This window comes from Delphinapterus leucas, chromosome 6, assembly GCF_059928025.1.
Source record: "Delphinapterus leucas isolate spDelLeu-1000000601 "Yukka" chromosome 6, BTC_Dleu_Yukka2, whole genome shotgun sequence".
Lineage (NCBI taxonomy): Eukaryota > Metazoa > Chordata > Mammalia > Artiodactyla > Monodontidae > Delphinapterus > Delphinapterus leucas.
Genome location: NC_143134.1, coordinates 34890589 through 34912456, shown reverse-complemented (window position 1 = coordinate 34912456; position 21868 = coordinate 34890589). Strand labels below are relative to the sequence as shown.

At 44.9% G+C, this 21868-nt stretch overlaps 1 protein-coding gene across 5 annotated transcripts in view; it reads left to right on the top strand.

Moving 5' to 3' along the window:
• Nucleotides 1-21868, top strand: part of IPPK (inositol-pentakisphosphate 2-kinase) — a 50066-nt gene that overhangs the window by 3658 nt on the left and 24540 nt on the right. For 3 of the 5 annotated variants that reach the window (XM_089912973.1, XM_022564604.3, XM_089912972.1), the window contains exons 2-7: nt 4557-4604; nt 6720-6815; nt 9715-9781; nt 11831-11952; nt 13346-13435; nt 21573-21631. In XM_089912973.1, coding sequence (XP_089769099.1) covers nt 4557-4604; nt 6720-6815; nt 9715-9781; nt 11831-11952; nt 13346-13435; nt 21573-21631 — 482 coding nt within the window. Of the gene's footprint in view, nt 1-4556; nt 4605-5753; nt 5852-6719; nt 6816-9714; nt 9782-11830; nt 11953-13345; nt 13436-21572; nt 21632-21868 lie in introns of all 5 variants that reach the window. The other 2 variants (XM_030762042.2, XM_089912971.1) reach the window with 2 other exon arrangements.

Below are 21868 nucleotides of genomic sequence, written 5' to 3'. Positions count from 1 at the left end.
TTCTTCCTCCTCAGCAGAACTCAGGACAGCAGCTGCCCCTTTTACCAGGAAGGTAAGGAAGGTTTCTGTGTCTGCTGCAGAAGGACGAGACCACAGCACTGGGTCACCTACCTCTTGGTTTGTTTGGACACCTGCTCTGTGGCCATCATGTGGCCTTGGAGAACCTGGGGTCCTTGAAGGCTCCACTCTACGACACCCTCACTGTGCGTTCCATGCATTTGTGGTGTGTCTTTATAAAACATTCTGATTCTCTTCTGGCTGTTGGATTTTCTATCCTTTAGGGACCATCTGAACACCTCTTCTGCTGCAGCCCCTAAGTGTCCTGCCCCCAAATGTCACCTGGGCTTACACCTCCACTGTCCTGTCCCCCACCTCACAACTTGCATCTGTGTCTGCTTCAGTCCTGAGGCAGCTGTGGGTCCATACAGGCAGGTGAAACATGGGAAGGAAAATGTCCTGCCCATTCCAGACACCTGCTGTCCCCACCTGTGGTCTCCACCTCCTGTCTGGTCTCCCTCTGGAGTCCTTGGCCCCACTTTATGACAGGGGTTCCCAACCCCCGGGCTGTGGACCGGTATGGGTCCGAGGCCTGTTAGGAACCAGGCCGCACAGGAGGTGAGTGACGGGCAAGCGAGCGAAGCTTCATCTGCCGCTCCCCATCGCTGACATTGCTGCCTGGACCACCCTTCCCCCCACCCCCCGGCCTCCGCCGTGGAAAAATTGTCTTCCACAAAACTGGTCCCTGGTGCCCAAAAGGTTGGGGACAGTTGCTGTATGAGATGTCTCGAGTCACCCTCCATCTGTTCTGTCTGAGGCTGTCAGCCCAACAATGCGTCCCACACCTTGTCCCTCTTATCCTTCTGTGGGCCCTGGGGTGTGTTTCTGGTTGTCTCTGGTCAGCAGAGGCAAGTGACTTGGCTTGGTATTCTGTCACGGGTATTCTGATGGAAGACTTGGGCTGTGCCCGAGTGGGGTGTCTGTGGGTGGTGGCCTCACTGAGAAGCAGGGCTGAGCCATTTTGGGATGCCTGGGGCAGCACCCTGAGGGTCGATTCCTTCTGCTGTTGTGTTTATCTGTCTCCCTTTCCCTTGAAAGTTGCCTGATCTCTGCTTCCCTGGGGTCTTCTTGGGGCCCCATCCTGGGTTATATCCTCACTCTGGTGGAAGACCTGACTTGGGCTTGTCCTCCAGCAGTGAGGCTTCAGCGACTGATCACTTCACACCTTGTCTTTGCCAAGAGGCCCTGGAGTCTTAATTCCACCCACAAGTTTCCTTCCTTGGGCTTCACATGGGCAGGTGACCCTTTTATATATTGTTTTTGTGGTCTTTTATTTTTATTTAATACCAATCATTTGTTCCTCTCTCTGCCCCAGAAAATACAGAATACTAGAAGGAAGAAAGTAAAAAGCATCCAATGTCTCCCTACTAAGAAAATAATTTTTGTTAACACTTGGTGCACTTCCTTCTATTATATGCTTTTATTGGGTACTTAAGCATCCTTATCTGTCTGTTTTTGTTTTCTGCTTTTTCACTCAACCCTACAGCATAAATATGTAGATAATTCTTCACACAAGTTTTCAAGGCTGCAGAGCACTTAAGCAGCCAGAGTTCCTGTGCTGTCAGACATTCACATTGTTGTGCTTTTAGAGCTGTTGTGAGCCAGGCTTTGCTGATGTCTTGGTGTTTTGAGGACTTGGGTGGGTTCTCAGAGGGGATCGAAGGAACATCTCCTAGGCCTCGTGGCACATGACATGCCAGTACTCCCCCGCCCCTGCCATGGCCTGAGACCCTCACAGCACTGAATGCTTTCTATTCCTTTTATAAGTGGCGTGTTGTACGTTTTGAGGTTGTTTAATGTGTATGTGTTTATATGTGTCATTTCTCCATTCACTGACTTTTTCAGCTTGTTAAAATCTTTGATTTTCATCTAGTGTTCCACGGTATGAGAGAGCACACCATGATTTTCTGTCCTCAAGGACAGAGAAGGTGTGGCCCTGGCCTAAGATTCCCTGTCCTGCTTTGGAACAGGGAAGAGCTGCTTCTGCCCCAGACTGTGCAGAAACTCTTGTTAAGCCCCTCTTCTTAGTCTCACCCCTTTCTCTTCGTTCTTAGCATTTTAGCCTAGACACTATGAAGAGGGTATGTTTTAAAATCTGGTTTCAGATATTTAGTTTAAAAGGAAAGGAGTTGTTTCCTTCACAACTGGTTAAGACCTTGTGAGCTTGCAGGGCCCTGGTGCTTACCAGATTATGCGTTGGTTTCGGCTCCTTCATGGGAATCTCCCCGTGGGTGGCTGGATCAGTCCCACTCCATGCCATGGGTGGCCCTTGGACTAACTGCGTCTTTGTGCCAACCAGGGCTGGTGAGGTTGATTTCTCACCTTTTCTCTGCTATCCACTTGAATAGGTGTTGTCTGGTCCTATGGCCAGCCTCGTGGCATGTAACAGGGCCACCAACCCAGCCCAGTCAGACCTTTACAAGGGGCAGTTAGCACTCACCGTCCAGAATAGGTGTGCCCACTGAGTGCTTGTGTTTGTGGAGACTGGCCTTCAAGGCTGACACTGCAGCTCCTATGGGGCAGGTGGGCAGTTTCTGGCGATGGTTTTAAATGGGTCCCTAGAGAAAGCAGTTTTCCTTGAAGCAGACACAACATGACACTCAGAATTTCTTAGCAGGTCTTGAGAAACAGTGAAGTCCAGGTGAGAAGTGAGTGTGCTTTTAGGGGGGGCTGAGTTTCTGGAAAGTTGCCTAGAGTTAGGATTTCTGCATATCAGCTTTTGTTTTTCCTTGAATTTTTTTTTTTGTGGTACGCGGGCCTCTCACTATTGTGGCCTCTCCCGTTGCGGAGCACAGGCTCCGGACACGCAGGCTCAGCAGCCATGGCTTACGGGCCCAGCCGCTGCGCGGCATGTGGGATCTTCCTGGACTGGGGCACGAACCCGTGTCCCCTGCATCAGCAGGCGGACTCTCAACCACTGCGCCACCAGGGAAGCCCTTGCCTTGAATTTTGATGGACTCCTTGGCCAGTTGATGCCCATGATCGAATATTGATGTCTGCCTGGATTTGGGAGGGGTTAGGGCCATGTGCACGTCCTCGACCTTTGCTTTCCCAAGTCTGAGCTTGGGGCTCAGGGAGATGATGGATGTCTGGGGTTTTGAGAGGAGTGTGCGTCATCTGAGTGGGGCAGGAAGTGCCAGGGGGTCTGTGGGCTAGGGAAATGGATCTCGTCTCTGTGGGCCTTCCTTGCTCTCAGCCATGTTTTGGGTTCTAAAGCTGCACTTTCTGAGCCTCTTCAATCACCAGCTCCTCCCACCCCGCCTAGATCCCAGTGCTCCAGACAGGGCCCGAGCTCCTGCACCTCTGCTCACCTTCTCCTATTCACTGCTTCTCCCTGAGCACAGTCCAGGTTCCCGACCCAAGCCCTTCTGCCTGGAACTCCCTATCTCCATGAGAATGGTTTCCAAAGTTGTCCACATGGAATTATCTCCCCCATTACCAAGGCTCCACAACACATCCAGGTTATTTCCTTGGAGAATGGCCATTTCAAAGGCTGCACTAGTTTAAAAGGTTATTTTTTCCCATTTTTTAAACTTCTTTTTTAACATTTTTGTAATGTATGTTATATGAGCATTGTAAAAAATTGGAAAACCCAAATAAACAGAACTTTAAAAAATAAGTTCCCAGTTGGTGCTACCTGGACACGCGGTTACGTATTCAGAAGCCCTTTCAGACAGTTCATACAAACTCAGCATGCACATACTTTATTTAAAATTTTTTGTTTTACAAACTTTAAAAAATGAAGAGTAATAAATCTACAGAAAAGTGGTCAGATCATATGTGTATACACAGCTTGATTATGACAAAATACATGGACCCGTATTCTCATGACCAGCCCCTTCTAGAGCCTTTCTTAGGGACCATCCCACCTGCCAGAGATCTTAGTCTTGTCTGTTTTTGAGCTTTACATAAATAGAACTATACCCATACATCATTCTCTAATACATACACACACAACACACACACACACACATACACACACACACGTGTATGTATATATTTATATAAAGATAGGTTCATTCTATAAGCGCTATTCTGTAATCTTTTTCATTTATCAGTAGATGATGACTGTACCTTTGTGTCTGTAAATACGGATCTTCCTTATTTTCTTGTAAATGACGGCATAGTATTTCATGGTCTGGAATATGTCCCTCTGTATTTAACCATCCTACTATTGTTGGTTGTTTAGGTTATTTCCATTTTATTTGGAATTATAAACAGTACCTTTATATGCAGTAGCTAAAATCTTCTGTGCGTCTTTAATTAAGATAAATTACTGGGAGTGGGCTGGCTAGGTCAGAGAGCACAGGTTTTCCTGGTTGCTCTGTGTCTTCAGACGTGTGGCCCAGTACTGGCCCCCACCTCCTCCCTGGGGCACTGGCTGCCTGTGGGGCTTCCAGCATCTGCACTGCTGAGGATGGCTCCTTATCCACAGCCACCCACCCTTATCCCCGGGCTTTGGGTGGGTACTAATCAGACTTTGTTTTATTTTCCAATAGCGTTGTGTGGTGCTTCGTTTTCTGAAGTTTCCTCCTAATAGGAAGAAGGTAAGATCAGTGGATTTGCCACCCAATCATTAAAATAATTATTTAAGAAAACTTTGATTTTTTTCTGATGCAGAAGTTTTAATGCTAACTTTAGAAATTTAATATGATACAAGCATTCAATGCCGAAAGCAGTGTGTCCATCTTTTGTGCTGGATTCAGCACTTTGACCTGCTGGGGTCACTATGGGTCATCATGGTTAGTCCCTGGGTACTGAGCCAGGAGCCTCCTTGACTAGTTCAGAGAGCTCTGCTTGTGGCTGGGGAACCCAGGGCCAGGTCTTGGCTTTGCCTTGGCGATTTTCTTACACCCGGCTGCTTCCGTTTCCCCATCTGTGGAATTGTATCAATGAAAATGAAGTCTGTGATGCTGTGGTAGACAGTCAGTGTTACAAGTCACAACAGGCAGTTCAGATGGAGCCTTGTGTTTCTATTCACTGAGTCAACCAGGCAGAGTACCGCGGACACCCTCAGAAAGCCATTGTTGTTCTGTTGTATGCCCGCTGACCATTGAGTTGCAGTGTCTCTCTATATTGAGGCGGGATGTCATTGTGGTGTTGATCTAAGTGGTCGCAGCGGTCAATATGGCGTAGCCCTGTGGGAGCCTTTACTCTTTCATGATCTGGGGGGAAGGAGGGAGGTCCAGAGGGGCTAGGTGTGAGCATAGGCTCTTATCTTAAAAGGGGAGAAGAGGCAGGAGCTGCACGTCACACCCACACAGTGGGGGCAGGGCTGGTGGTTGTTGGGTGGTGAGTAGAAATTGGGCTCAAGATCAGGGTGTAGGAGACATGCATGAGTCACCACCTCACCTCGTTTGAGTTATGGAGAAACAGCCAGAAAAGAAGGTGAGGTGGATGGCTGATAGGTATCAATGGTGGCTGACTGTGCAAATGAAGGGCACACTTGCAGGTTAGCTTCATAGAAAGAAGAGTGGGGACTGTGGGAGAAAGCTGGGGGCTGCCATCACAGTGGGGCTGCAGTGAGATCTGGGGACAGTGTGGTTAGTGCAGAGAAAGATGGCACAGGATGGGAGGGTTCAGCTGCTGAAGAGAATTGTGCAGGGTGGTTCTGTTTCTGTGGAATCCAGGTGGAAACTAGAAACATCTCGGAGGCTGCCTCTAGCCCCCCTCCCCTCCCCTCTATCCCCACTCAGGGTCTACAGAGCCTAGCCTCGGTGAAGGGCCAGCGTTCTCTGGATGCCTCTATTTTCAGTTTTTCCTGTTTACATTTATTGAGGCAATGTCTTCCAAGGTAACAATTCGCCTTTCTTTATTATATAAATGGCACTGTGTGATGCCAGCTGCGTTATTTGTGGGGAGTTGTGTGTGTTAATTCTGTCAATAAGAAGAGCTTTTTGTCAGAAGCCCTGTGTCCACAGCTCTACGTACGGAGCCACTGGGCGTGTTCTGGGGTTTTTTGACAGGCTTCGTTCTAATACAGTAGTCCCCCGGAATGCAGACTGTGGTCTGCCTGTTTTATGGTGCCTGGGTGGCAGCTCAGACTGAGACCTCCCCAGAGCCGGAGCCATGTGTCAGGCGCCTCCCAGCCTGCGGTTGAAGAAGACAGCCCTCTCACTCCTGAGCGAGACCTGTGATCAACCCTTTGCACTTCTCGCCTTGGGTCAGAGTGAGGGATACAGCAATGATTTCCTGTCTCACCTAAATCTCACAGCTTATTGATTCTTTAAGAACCTCTGAGGAGAAAATATTTTATTTCTACATCTAGAAGCTGAAGAATAACATCTAAATACTGATTTTTGGATGGGACCGATTTTTAAAGTCGAATTCCTCAGAAGGTGTGCACGGGCCACTGGCGGGATCCACGTGTGTTCCTGGTGGGGAGGAAGGCAGGGGCACAGATATGGTTCTCAAACTTATGGTTTCACAATCACATGGGGCCCTGAGTACAATGCAGAGGTGGGCCTGGAGGCCCTGTGGGACAGAAGCTCCAGTGAGTGTGGCAGTCTTCATGATGAGGCTCACCTTCCTCCAGGTCCAGGGCCACTGGTGGCTTTTTGTGGCCACATACATGGCAGCCCTGTATGTGACAGGGGCTTGTGGTGGTGTCAGAGCCTAGGAGGTCCCGGTCGTTGAGGTCTTCTTGTCCTTCTCTTTTGCAGACCTCGGAAGAAATATTTCAGCACCTACAGAACATAGTGGACTTCGGCAAAAATGTCATGAAAGAGTTTTTGGGAGAGAACTATGTTCATTGTGGGGTAAGTGATTTTTTTTTTTTTTAATGTAGTCTAAATTCATGGGCCTGTTCTGTATCAACTTCTCATTTATGGTTTGGAAGTTGCTCAATGATACGGCCCCCCACCCCCACCCCCACACTGTGTTAGTTACAGAGTTTCCAGGTGCTTTCCTCACTTGTTGCACTGTGAAATAGCAGAGCAGATAGTGCCCTTCCCATTTTCTAGCACGAGGTTCAGAGATACTTGCACTTGCTGAGACTCCTGGCCTTCACCATCCTGCCCTCATGGAGGCATTCAGTTTGGTGAGAGCTCTCTAGTGAGGTCCAGGCAGCAACACTGGCCTTCAGTGGGCACCTTTGAGCAAGTTAGGGAGAAAAGGGGATCCCCATGCTGGGAGGTGTGACCTGGTCTCACCTAGCTGAAGCCCATGTGGGGTGATGGCCTCCACCTACCTGCAGGTGGTCTGCGTTGCTGGCTTTTTCTGGTCTCAGTGACTGAGAGGAGTGCCTGTTACAGGCAAGGTCTGCTGTTCAGACACTCATGGAGAGGGCAGTGTAAGAAGCCACAGTGGACTGGCCCTGTGATCCTGGCAATCCTCAGAGCCAGTGGCCTTGGTCCATGCCTGGGACAGCCATTCTTCTGTCTCCACTTTGATCACTGCTGCTTCTCTGCTTACACTGGCCTGACTGCTTGTCTTAGATCAGAGCCCTGAACAGACCAGCAGGTTTGTCATTTTGAACAAAGGGAGCACTGCCTCTGTTTTGTAAATTCTGTACCTTGTGTCCATCCTGAGAAAAATGATACCAAGAAGGTTGAGTAAAAGTTTCTTTGAAGCTTCAGGATTGCCTAGCAAAGTAGAATTTAAATGGCTCCGACGGCAAAACATCCTCCAAGGAGGGTCGTCCTTTGACAGCTTAGGAAGTACTGTGGATGATGTTGCTTTGGGTCCCTTAGGGCTGTAGTCTAATCTGTAGGCTGGGACTAAGGATCCTCTTCCAGGGTGGCCCAGAGCCGTGGAGCTGGCAGTGTGGTGCTGACTGTTGACTGGGGGCCTCAGCACCTCCCAATGTGGACTCTCTGAAGGGCTCTGAGCATCCTTGTGACTTGGCCCTGACTCCCCCAGTACACCATCTGAGGGATGACCTGTTCGGGAGTTGTGTCTGTCGTTTCCACAGCATCCTGGGGCCTTTACGGGTCAGCCCTAGGCAGAGTGGGACTACACAGGGGCAGAGGTCACGGGGGCCATCCTGGGGGCTGGCACCACCCCTAGTGAGGTCCCCAGCTGTCCTGTTGAATTGTGAAAGCCTGAAACCCACCACCTGTGAGAGCCTGAGTCTCTGAGCTATCTGCGTGCTGGGTGCCACCTACTTCTTGGCCTGGACGGTGTGTGAGTGAATGCAGGTATGCCAACTACCAGTGTCCTTCCTGGGGAGAGAGCATGCTCATCTGGCCAAGTGGGAGTGTTTCTCTGTCTCACAGCACTTGGGGGCTCTAGACTTTTCTTCCAGGAGGGGCCAGCAGTGAAGGAGAATGGTGAAGAGCTTGGGGTTCCAGCCAGTGGCAGCCCGGCAGGTGGGAATAGCATTGGGGTGTCCACCCAGGGCCCAGGGCATGCTCTGGCTCCAGGTTTGATTCTGTTTGTCCACAGTGCACAAGGCTCTGGGCATATGAGGTGAGCCCACCAGGTCACATTTCGGGAATATTCATCCCGTTGACATATCTCCTTCACGTGAAGACACTGCCAGAGTGAAACACAACCTGCTTTTCCTCCAGGTAGTTGTAGTATCAAGAGAGGACTGCCACTCAGGCCCAGCACTGTTGAAATGTGGGATACAGAGCACATCTCTGGCCCAAACAAGACCATGTTCAGGCAAAATCAGCATTTGTAAATGATGCTGTTTTCTCTGACTGATGGCATGAGCTAGGTTAAAGTGGAGCCCTGGGGAGAGTGTTTCCCTCTTCTGTGTCCTGGGATGAGACATAACTAGCACAGTGGTGAGAGAGCAAGGCTCAGACAGAGTGACAGACACACCCCTTGTACCCGTGCTGCCTCCAGCCCTGCCTGGCTGGTTTGGGGACTGGTCTAGGCCTGTCTTCATGTGAGCTGGAGGCTAGGTGGGACGGGGCATGATGGAGAAGGTGTGGCATGTAAGTGGACAGGATCCCAGCATTCTCATTCTAGGCAGGTATCTTGCGTTGCCTTGGGATTCCTTTAGAAGTCAGAATTCTGCCACCCTGGAAACATGGGGAAGGTGATGACCAGTGTGGATTAAATAGAAACTCTTAGTTTGGGAGACTGCAAGAAATAGTAGAGAGTAGTTGCTCCTTTGTTTTTTGACCCAGAGCACCAAATATTGGCCATCCTGAGTCCTGTGGCTGATGGGTACCCAGGACATCTCACCCAGAGATTAATATTTGGTCAGACCCTGTTCCTTGAGCTGCTTCTCAGATGGAAATGTGAGGAGCCTCAGGTTGTCTGAGGAGATAGCTGGTGAGGAACTTCTTGCAGGCAGAGAACTGCCTCAGGCCCCTGCTCTGCCGTCCACAGACACTGAGAATGAGGATGAGGTCGCCGTGAGAACAGAGGAGCTGGGTGAGGAGCCCTCTGTGGAGACTGACTAGGTGACATGGGGCATGCTTCTGGCCACCACCACTGTGGACACCAGCTGCTCTGAGGAGGGCCTGTTCCTCTTAGTGCACAGAAACTTTAGCCTGTCTGTTTAATCTGGACATGTCCTTAAAATAACAGAGCAGCTTTTATTCCTAAAACCCACATACTGAGTATTTTTTTTAATATGGTAACATATACATAACATAAAACTTACCATTTTAACCATTTTTAAGTGTGTGGTTCTGTGGCATTAAGTACGTTCACATTGTTGTGCATTCCACACTGAGTACTTCTTATTTGTTCTTACAGGAAGTTGTTCAGCTGCCTTTAGATTTTGTGAAACAGCTTTGTTTAAAGGTACAGTGTGAAAGACCAGGTAAGGGTTTCTAACTTACGAATTTATAATATTCCATTTGAAATGTGTTTGAAGTTATTACTCATCTTAGGTACATATAGATTCAGTTTTTAACTTTATTATCAGGGGTAGAAATCCTAGGAGCTCATGAATACAATTCGGGGCATCAGATTTGCAGATCACTGCAGGGAATATATGACCAAGAACAAATTAATAAAAATAAAAATGCATTTGGGAGCCAAGAGGGAGCTGAAGGAGTTCAGGGAGACTTAGGGAAGGGAAGGTGGGCTCCAGGGGGTGCCTGGAGGAGTCCAAAGGAAAACCGGGGTAGACCTGAGCCCTGGAGGGTGGGCTAGGCCCTAGAGGGTGGCAGTCCTGAAAACCTTCTCCCAGAAGCTGGCACCACCCAACCTGCTCATCCTCTTGAGGTAAGGTGAGAGACTTGAATTTTTGTACCTCCCCGCTTCACCTCATGTACTTCCCCACCATCACCATACATACCCCACCCCCCATCACCACACATGCTTTCCACCCATCACTACACATACCTTCCCCTAGTCACCTCCCAGACCTTCTCCCATCGCCTCCCGTACCTTTCCCAATCACCACAAATACGTTCCCGCATCATCTCCCAAACCTTCCCCCATTACTTCCCATACCTTCCACTCATTACCAAACATACCCTCCCCCCATTACCTCTCATATCTTCCCCCCATCACCACACATACTTTCCCCCCGTCACCCCCCAAACCTTGCCCCCCTTTACCTCCCACAACTTTCCCACATCACCACACATACCCTCCCCCATCACCTCACGTACCCTCCCCGCAGTCACCTCATGTACTGCTCCACGTCACCTCACGTATTTTCCCCTCAGTACCTCATGTACCTTCCCTACACTTGCTCGTGGCAATAATGACAGTAACCATGTCAAAGCTTTTCCTGTCACAGTCAGAGGCAAAGATGTAAAACCTGTGTTGTTGAGGAGTGAAATGTCTCCTCCTAAAGCACAGCCAGGCAGTCAGGGTGTGCAGTGAGTCAATATAAAATCCTTTTCATGTTTGATTAGGAAAATGAAAGAAAACAGGATGCTGTGCCCTGGAGCCCTCAGTTTGGGGAGCAGTGAGGAGCAGGGCTTCATGGATGGAGAGGACCAACGAAGGGGAAGGAGGCAGCAGCTTTGTTCAAAGCCTGGACTGTGTCTTGGCTCTGTTTTCCCCATCTAGACAAAGACAGACTGAGGCCTGCTGTGGTTCTGCCATCTAGTTACTAGTGCCACACAGCGTCATTCGTTTTATAATTGGCAGTTATACGACGTAACAGTAATAAGACCGTCCCCTGTTGTAATAATGACTCATAGTCAGCCTTGTTATGTGGAAGGAGGAAAGCTGACTTCTCCTGGGACCAAGAGGCCATATCTTATGTGACTGTCTACAATATAGCTTCTAGCAGTCAGTGCTGAGGAAATATTGGTGTTTGTGTATTCTGAAGGAAGCTTTAAAAGGAAGGTAGTGGCTGTTGCCTCCTTCCTCTCTGAGCTCCTGGGTTAAGGGAGTCACAGAATTGGGGAGCAGTTCCCAAGATCACCCTCACTCATGAGAGCTGCAGTTTGGGGGGTCCCCAGGACCAATCTCAGGTCTGATAATTTGCTAGAAGGACCCACAGAACTGTTATCCTTATCGTTATGGCTTATTACAGCTAAGGGGCACAGATTAAAACCAGCTGAGATAAGAAGGGTTAGGGTTTTTGCTGGGGCTTGGGCATATAGACACAGCTGACCACCTGTGTGGCTGCCCTCAGCCTCCAGCCCCTCTGGAGGTCAAGCTGATACTATAGGCCCCAAACTCCTACCACAGATCGCAGCATTATACTCATGTGAGTCTAGGTCCCCAGGTAAACTCCTCAGGCAAGACATCCCAAGGCTTAGAGGTGACCTCTCAAGAGTGGAGACCAAGGCCAGCCCTCTCTTGGGCAAGGCTGATCCTTCCCCAACAGGAGTCCAAGTTGCCATGGAGTCATCTTGTCTCTCTTGCACTGATCCTCAGTTATTTTCCTTGCTCTGTTTTCCAGAATCTCGCTGTGACAAGGACCTGGACACACTCAGTGGTTATGCTCTGTGCCTTCCCAATTTAGCCAGACTTCAGACCTACCATTTTGCAGAGCACCGGCCGATTCTGTGTGTAGAGATCAAGGTGAATTTCTGTCAAGGGGGAAATGGTGTGGGGGAAAAGGGAAAGGTGGGTCCAGACTGTAAATCTATGAGTCATCTGCCTGGAGTGCACTTTGCCCATGCTGGGCCCCATGACCTAGGCAGCCCCCCAACTCGCAGAGAGTAGGCTTACTTCTTGCTCCTTCTGTGCGTGCCTCTTGCACCGTGCTATTCTGGTTCCTTACCCTGGCCAGACCTGAGGGGCATGGCTTCCCAGACCCCCAGGTTTAGGCTCGTTCTCAGGTGTCATAACAGGGAACTAGCCAGGGACAAGCGCTAGCCGATGGCCACCAGAAGGAAGCATGGGCTCCACTCTGCTTATTTTCCTTGGAGGGTACAGCTTGCCAGGGCCTCTCTTGACCTCCTTCCCAGCTGTGCCTGCTTGGCTGCTTGGTGACACTGCATGCCATGCTCCAAGGGCTCAGCTTGAGGACCACCCTTTAGACTGGGTGACACTCTGTTCCTTTGCTTCTCAGGAGAATGCTCAGGAGAGACCTCCAGGAGGCATAGAAGCCTTTGTGTCTCTCAAGGCCCTGGTTTGTCGTGGCAGGGATCCTCAGGAGGAGGCGACAAAAGATGTCAGTTGTCTAGTGCAGGGCAGTGATTGCTGGATAAGGGCCAGGCCGCTGCTTCAGCTCTGTGGCTCAGTGTCCAGAGTGGCCACCTGAGTCTCCCTCAAGAAGCCTGCCAGATATCTTGTTATTCGTTTCCTTCCTCCAAACCTCTGGTGGTGACCTGTGGGTCATGCTCTTGGCCCTGAGCATTCACATCCATGGGTGCTCAGTGTGGACTGATGTTCTGCTTCTCCAAGCAGAGGATGAGTGTCTCAGGCATCACAAGTGATGGGCAGCGTGATCTTCAGTGCCCGGACGCTAGGCAGTGGTCTTTCATATTGTATGTGCCCAGACATCATGGCTTTTAAAAGGCAACTAGAGTTTCAGATGTTCTGGGAGCCCAGCAGCCACCATATGGGCACCTTCCCCTTCACACATTCTTATCAGAGGGACCAAGGGTTCTTCTTGGGGCTGGAGTGTGTGGCAGATCTGCACTCCTAGAGTCTTTCCAGTCTTGTTCTATGATGAAAACACAAAGCTACTCTTTGTTGTCAAGCTAGAAATTGAGGCATCACTGTTCTTCCCCAGTGAGAGTTCTGGCTTTGGATTCTCTAGTGGCAAAGAGATATTTATGTGATGCAGTGGGGGAGGCATCAATTCCCACTGGGGACTGAAGATAAAAGCAACTTTTGGGAATGTTTATATCTAACACTTGCTGATTCTCCTGGGAGCTGCACTTCATTATCCTGTAGTTATATGTCTACCTAAAGGTATGTGTTTTCTCCCTAAGCTTTTTTTCTTCCTTACTTGTTTATTTTGCAGCCAAAATGTGGGTTTATTCCTTTCTCCAGTGATGTTACGCATGAGATGAAGCATAAGGTGTGTCGTTACTGCATGCACCAGCACCTCAAGGTGAGAAGAGTTGACCAGCTGGGTTCCCTCCCTGCACAGAGCCTTGTGATGAATGGCTGGGCCACCTAGAGTTTTCAGAGGAGTAAAATAAAACATAGATATGATTTACTTTTTATTTCAAAAGTACTTCATGTTCATCTTTTCCTTCTTAATTGAGATATTTGCATATCCTAAGATTTACACTTTTAAAATATATAATCCAGTGGATTTTAGTTTATTCATAAGGTTGTGCAACCATCACCACTGTCTAATTCCAAAACATTTCATCACCTCGAAAAGAAGTCCTGTGCGCATTAGCAGTCACCCCCTGTCCTGCCAACCCCTGGCAACCACCTATCTCTGTGGATTTGCCTATTGCGGACATTTCCTATAAATGGAATCACACAAATTATGGCTTTTTGTGACTCTCTTCTTTTATTTAGCATAATATTTTTGAGGTTCATACACATTGTAGCATTTATCAGCACTTCATTTCTTTTATGGCTGAGTAATACTCCATTGTATGGAAACATTTTGTTTATCCATTCATCTATTGATGGACATTTGGGTTTTTTCCTTTTGGCTATTGTGAATAATGTTGCTATAAATGTGCGCGTACATGTACATGTTTGAGTCACTGTTTTCAGTTCTCTTGGGCATATTCCTAGCAGTGGCATTGCTGGGTCTTAGGGGAATTCTGTTTAACTTTTTGAGGAAATGGCAGATTGTTTTCTACAGCTATAGCACCATTCTATATTCCCACCAGCAATGTGTGAGGGCTCCAGTTTCTCCACATCCTCGCTTGCACTTGTTATTGTCCCTGTTTGTGATTATAGTCATCCTAATGGATAGGAAGTAGTATCTCATGTGATTTTCATTTGCATTTCTCTAACAGGGATGTTGAGCATCTGTTCATGTGCTTATTGGCTATTTGTATATCTTCTTTGGAGAAATGTCTGTTCAAATTCTTCACCTGTTTTTGAAATGAGTTGTTTGTTTTTTAGTTGTTTTAGGGGTTCTCTGTTTATTTTAGATGTTAATTTCTTTATCAGATATGTGATTTGCAAATATTTTCTCCCATTCTGTTGGTTGCCTTTTTACTCTGTTGATAGTGTCCTTTGTTGCACAAAAGTTTTAAGTTTTGATAAAATCTAATTTGTCTTTTTTTTCTTTCATTGCCTATGCCTTTGGTGTCATATCCAAGAAATGTTTACCTAAACCAAGGTCATGGTGCTTTTCCCATATGTTTTCTTCTAAGAATTTTATAGTATTAGCTCTTATGTTTAGATCTTTGATCCATTTTGAGTTAGTTTATGTATTTGATGTTAGGTAAGGGCCCAACTTCATGTGATATCCAGTTTTCCCAGGACCACTTGTGAAAAGACCATCATTTCTCCATTGAATAGTCTTGGCACCTTTATCAAAAATCTATTGGCCATATATATGAGGGCTTATTTCTGGCCTTCTATTGTATTCTGTTGGTCTGTATGTCTGTCCTTATGCCAGTACCACACTCTTGATTGCTGTGGCTTTGTAGTAAGTTTTGAAATCAGGAAGTGTTAGTCTTCTAGCTTTGTTCTTCTTTTTCAAGATTGATTGTTCACGATTGTTTTGGCGATTTGAGGCCCCTTAAAATTACATGTGAATTTGAGAATTGGATTTTTCATAACTGCCAAAAAAGACTTTGGAATTTTGACAGAAATTTCAGGAATCTATAGGTCACTTTGGGTAGTACTGCTATGTTAACAATACTAAGTCTTATAATCCATGAACACAGGCTCTCTTTCCACTTACTTAGGTTTTCTTTAATTTCCTTTCAGCAATATTTTATAGTTTTCAGTGTACAAGTCTTTCACCACTTTGGTTAAATTTATTTCTAGGTATTATTTTGGAATATTGTAAATGTGGTTATAAGTAGGATTGCTTCCTTAATTTCCTTTTTGGTTTGTTTATTGCTAGGGTATAGAAACACAACTAATTTTTGTGTGTTGATCTGGTACCCTACAACTTTGCTGAATTCATTTATTAGCTCTGGTAGCGTTCTTGTAGATTCTTTGGAATTTCCTATGTACAGGATCATGCCATCTGTGAATAGAGTTTTACTTCTTCTTTTCCAATTTAGATGTCTTTAAGCTTCACGATTTCCAAGACAGCAGCTGGGATTTTTGATAAGGATTCCAACGTATTGCAGATTAGTATGGGAAGTACTGCCACCTTAACAGTATTAATACTCTGTGAGCACAGGATGTTTTTCCATGTATTTAGGTCTTTAATTTCTTCCAGCGATGTGATAAAGTTTTCAGCCTATAAATCTATGTGTCTTTTGTTGAACTTATTCCTAAATTTTTTATTTTGGGGGATGCTATTGTAAATGGAATTTTTAGAAATTTCATTTTCAGATTGTTTATTGCATAGAAATACAACTGATTTTTTAATATATATATTTAATTGTGACGAAATACACATGACATAAAATTTACCATCTTACCCATTAAGTGTACAGCTCATTGACATTAAGTACATTTACATTGTTGTGCAACTGTCACCATCATCCATCTTCAGAACATTTTTCATCTTGTAAAACTGAAACTCTGCATCCATTAAACAACTCTACATTTCTTCCTTTCTCAAACCCCTGGCAACCACCATTGTAGTTTCTATCTCTATGAATTTGACTACTCTAGGGACCTCATATATGCAGAATCACACAGTATTTGTCCTTTTATGACTTTTATGACCATAAAACCTTTTATGGTTTATTTCACTTACCATAATGTCCTCAAGGTTCATCCATACTGTAGGTTGTGTGAGAATTTCCTTCCTTTTTAAGGCTGAATAATATCCCATTGAATGTATATACCATATTTTGTTTATCCATCCATCCATTGATGGGCACTTGGGCTGCTCCCATTTCTTGGCTATTGTGAATAACACTTCTGTGAACATGGGTGTACAAATATTTCTTTGAGACTCTGCTTTCAATTCTTTGGGGTATATACCCAGAAGTTGAACTGCTGGATCATATGGTAATTCTGTTTTTAATTATGAGTACAATATTGTATAGAAATAGTAAGAGTGGGCATCCTTATCTTGTTCCTGATATTAGGGGTAAACCTTTCAGAATTTCACTGTTGAATGTAATGTTCTCACTGTGAGTTTGTGAAAGATGTTCTTTTAGAGTTTTTTTGTTTTGTTTTTATTAATCATGAAAGAATGTTAGATTTTGTCAAATGCTTGTCCTGCATCTGTTGAGATGATCATGAGTTGTTTTCCTCTTTCTATTAATATGGTGTATTACATTGATTGATTTTCATATGTTGAACCACACTTGTATTTGATAAATCCCATTTGATGATAGGTGTGTAATCTCTTTAATATGCTGCTAATGTGGTTTGTTAGTTTTTGTTGAGGATTTTTTCTTGAGGGATATTTGTCTGTAGTTTTCTTTTCTAGTGATGCTTTTGTCTAGTTTTGGTACCAGGGTAATAACTGGCTTCATAGAATGAGTTAGGAAGTGTTTTCCATCTTTTACTCTTCAGTTTTTTGGAAGAGTTTGAGTATTGGTGTTGATTCTTCTTTAAACATTTGGTAGCATTCAGTAGCAAAGATGGGCCAGATGGTCCTGGGGTTTTCTTTGTTGAAAGATTTTTTAAAAATCTTTATTGAATTTGTTAGAATATTGCTTCTGTTTTTTATGTTTTGTTTTTTTGGCCCCAAGGCATGTGGGAATCTTAGCTCCCCGATCAGTGTTTGAACCCGCACCCCCTGCACTGGAAGGTGAAGTCTTAACCATTGGACTGCCAGGGAAGTCCCCGTTGAAAGATTTTTGATTACTGATTCAGCCTTTTGTTATGTCTGTTTAGATTCTCTATTTCTTCTTGAGTCAGTTTTGGTAGCTGTATGTTTCTAAGAATTTGTTCATTTCATCTAATTTGTTGGCATATAATTGTTCATAGCATTCCTCTAAAATTCTTTTTATTTCTGCAAGGTTGGTAGTAATGTCTTTTCTTTCATTCTTGGTTTTAGTCATTTGAGTCCTGTCTTTTTTTTTCTTGATCTAGCCAAAGGATTGCCATATTTGTTGATCTTTTCAAAGAAACAACTTTTGGTTTTGTTTCTTTTCTCAAATTTTCCCTTTCTATACTCTGTTTCATCTGTCTCTGCTCTAATCTACTACTTCTTTCTCTCTGTTTGCATTGGATTTAGTTTGGTCTCTAGTTTTTTAGGGTAGAAAATTAGGTTATTGATTTGAGATCTTTCTTCCTGTTAATATAGGTGTTTACAAGTATAAATTTCTCTCTAAACATTGCTTTCTCTGCCTCCTATAAATTTTGTTATGTTGTATTTTCATTTATCTCAATTTATTTTCTGACTGCTCTTTTGATTTCTTATTTGACTCATTGATGATTAGGAATGTGTTTAGTTTTCATGTATTTGTGAGTTTCTCAAATTTCCTTTTATTATTTGTTTCTAGTTTCATTCCACTGAGTTTGCAGAGTCATATCTTTTTAAATTTATTGAGACTTGTTTTGTGGTTTAACATATGGTTTCTCCTTGAGAATGTTTCATGTTTACTTGATTAGAATATACTCTGCTGTTGTTGAGTGGAGTGTTCTATAGATATTTGTTAAGTCTAGTTGGTTTATAATGTTGTGCAAGTCTTCTACTTCCTTGTTGATATTCTGTCTAGTTGTTCTACCTATTGATTTAACATCTTAACCTAAACAATCTAACTCAATAACAATTCAACTTCAGCAGTATACATAAACTCTGCTCCTATATAGCTTTGTTGCCTTCCCGCTCTGTTGTGCTGTTATTGTCATACAAATTACGTCGTTATGCATTGTATGCTTGTCAATACAGATTTGTAATAATTGCCTTATGCAGTTATAATAATTGCCTTATGCCATGCAGGGGACATTCTGTCTTTTGAACCAGGTAGAAGAAAAAAGTTACAAACAAAATATATTTATATTATCCTTTATACTTACCTATGTAGTTCCTTTACCCAGTGCCATTTATTTCTTCATGTGGGTCTGAGTTACTGTCTAGTTCCCTTTTAGTTCAGCCTGAAGATTTCCCTTTAGTATTTCTTGTAGGGCAGGTTTTCTAGCAACACATTTTTAAAGTTATTGTTTATCTGGCAGTGTCTTAATTATTGCTTCATTTGAAAGGATAATTTTATAGGCAAGACTTCTTGGTTGATAGTCTTTTCTTTCAGCACTGTGTATGCCATCCCAGTGCCTCTGGCCTCCATGGTTTTCAGTGAGAAATCAACTGTTAATCTTATGGAGGATCCTTTGTACATCATGAGTCACTTCTCTCTTCCTGCTTTCAAGATTCTCTCTCTCTTTGTCTTTGGACAGTTTTATTATGATGTGTCTGGGTGTGGAACTCTTGGACTTTATCCTAAAATCCACTGATTGTTTCTTCTGCCTACTCAGATCTGCTGTTGAGCCCTTCTTGTGACTTTTTCATTTTAGTTATTGTATTTTTCAATGACAGAATTTCTATTTGGTTCCTTTTTATAATTTCTATCCTTATTAATATCCCCTGTTTGTTAATACATTGTTCTCCTTGTCTCCTTCAGTTCTTTGTCCTTGGTTTCCTTTAGCTTAAAGCTTATTTAAAATAGTTGAGTTAAAGTCTTTGTCAAGTAAGTCCAATGTATGAATTTCTCAGGGACAGCCTATTGATTGTTTTTTTCCTGGGTATGGACCATATGTTTTTGTTTCTTTGCATGTCTTGTAATGATTTGTTGAAAACAGGCATTTTAAGTAATATAACATGACCACTCTGGAAATCAGTTTCTACAACCTTTCTAGGATTTGTTGTTGCTGCTTGTTGTAATTGTTATTGTTTTGTGATTTTTCTTTGCCAAGTTTGAGAAGTCTGTTCTTTGTTGTTTGTGGCCTCTGATGCTCCATTAGCTTAGGTGAGCAGCTAATGGTTTAACAGAGATTTCTTAAATGCCTGATACCATTAAGTCTCCCAGGCATTACTGAGGGGCTCTGTGTGTGCACTGGGGCCTGCCATCAACACTTAGCAGGGCAGTTCCAACTCTGCCTTAGCCTTCACTTCTGCAGAGCCTCAGATCACCAGAAGGTGGTGGCCTTTTCAGGTCTTTCTGGAGCTTGTGCATGGCCTCCTAGATGCCCAGGATATACTGGAGCTTTTCAAAGCCCTGTGTACATGTCCTTCCTCTGCTTTTTCTTTTTAGTTTTAGGTTAGCCTATTGTTTGCCACAACTGTTAACCAGTATCTCAGGAAGTCATGAAGTTAAACAGGTGCCTCTGAATATTTTTCACAAATGTCCCTGGGGGAAAATGCCCCCCCCCCTTTTTTTTTTTTTTTGCAGTACGCGGGCCTCTCACTGTTGTGGCCTCTCCCATTGTGGAGCACAGGCTCCGGCTGCGCAGGCTCAGCAGCCATGGCTCACGGGGCCAGCCGCTCCGCGGCATGTGGGATCTTCCCAGACCGGGGCACGAACCCGTGTCCCCTGCATCGGCAGGCGGACTCTCAGCCACTGCGCCACCAGGGAAGCCCGAAAATGCCCCTTTTGTAATTGGTTAGCTCTGAGTCAAGTAAGTGAAGACAGGAAACCAAGAGACAGGTCAAATAATGACCACTCTCTGGAAATGAGGCTTTGGAGAAGCTCCTACACCATTTAGCCTTCTCCAGTGGCTGCCACACTTCTGTTTTCACTGTGATTGGGGATGTTGGTTTTTAGGGTTCCCTTGGTGCTAGACAGAAGGGGTAAGAATAAGGCATTAAAAGTGCCACATAGCTCACTGTTCTTATTTAGATATGGCCATTTTTCTTGTATAATACTTTCCAGATTGTTGTAAGCCTTAGGTTAATTTTCTGGTTTCTGAAAATTTTGATCCTGACTGTTTTTGCCAGTTTTCTCCTTGCCCTTATGGGGGAGAGAATTTCTAGAGGTCCTTAGTCCATCTTTTCTTTGTGGTGTTATAACTTTCTAGGCTCTTAGGAAAAAGAAGGTATGTGAGCCATTCCCTTTAGGAGATAGTTTTCATTTGTTACGATTATGATGGATTTTTAAGAACTGTTTGTTTGGTTTTTTTTGCTATGAAATAGTACCTGCTTGTTTAATTGTTAAAATATGTAATTTTATGAATTAGGTCTCCTGCCTTCCCAGAGGTAACTCACGTTGTCAGTTTGCATGTCCTTCCAGACTTCTTTCTGTGCCAACAAAAATATACGTGTTATTCAAGTGGAAGTGAGGTGATGCCTTTCCATACACATATTCTCATGTGTGCTCACACGTGCATGTGTGCACACATACACTTTTATAAAGCAAATATGGAGTCTTGCCATAAGTTATTGTTCTGCTAATTGCTTTTTTCACTTAAATAATCCTTGGAGATTGATTGTTGTGTATCCTTCAGGGCTTTTTCAATGCATATTTAGATACATGCATGTATAGATGCACATATCCTTTTTTTTTTTTAAAGCAAAAGTGATTTCATATGCATTGTTCTGCCAATTGCTTTTCTCCTTGAATAAATATTGGTGATTTTGAGCTCTGCCTCTTTCTGTTAGTGGCTGCATATTATTTATTCATTCAACATGTGGCTTGCTGTGTCCTGGCCCACACGAGCAGATGTCCTTTGATTTATTTAGTTGTTTCTAGGTCTTGCTGTCACAGTTAGGTGGCAGTGAATCCTTGACCCAGCAATTCCTCATACATTTGCCAAATCAGGGGGCACGCACATTTAAAATTTTGATGGAAACCAGCAAGTTGCCTTTCAAAAGGTTGTACCAATTTATCTTCTCGCTGACAACATGAAATTGCTAGTTGGGTGCACCCTCCCCTTCCTGGATATTATAATTGTAAAGATTTGTTCATCTGATTACCAAAATTCAGCCATGTCATTTTATAAAGGTGCTTGCTGCCACTTCTCTGCTCATGTGGAGGGGCTGGCAGCTACGTGAGGCTCTCAGAGGAGGGCCGAAATTTCCTGGGGTCACAGTCAAGCCCGCTGCCCCAGCTAGTGATGTGCACTTGGAGGTGGTGTCATCTGCTGGGCCCTTCAGCTGCCTTGGTCATCTCACAGTCACTTGGGCTGTTTTGTGTGTTAGAGTTGGAGTGCTCCCCCAGTCCACTCATTGATACCATGTGGTGGTTTCTTAACAGGTAGCAACTGGGAAGTGGAAGCAGATAAGTAAATATTGTCCCCTTGATCTCTACTCAGGGTAAGCGAACACTTCTCCTTTGTCCCTAGTGCTGCCTTTCTTGGTGGGGGGTGGGAGTGGGCCGCATTCTGTGAAATGGGGGCTACTTGACTGCAGATAGCCAGGGCCCTGGGCAGGGCCCAGGGTTCTTGCCTAGGGTCAGTGTTGCCTCCATAGGTTCCTGCAGATTACCTGTGGGAGCCAGTGGCTGGGAAGGTATTGCCAGAGGAAGGGGCAGAGAGCAGGGTGGGGAGTAGG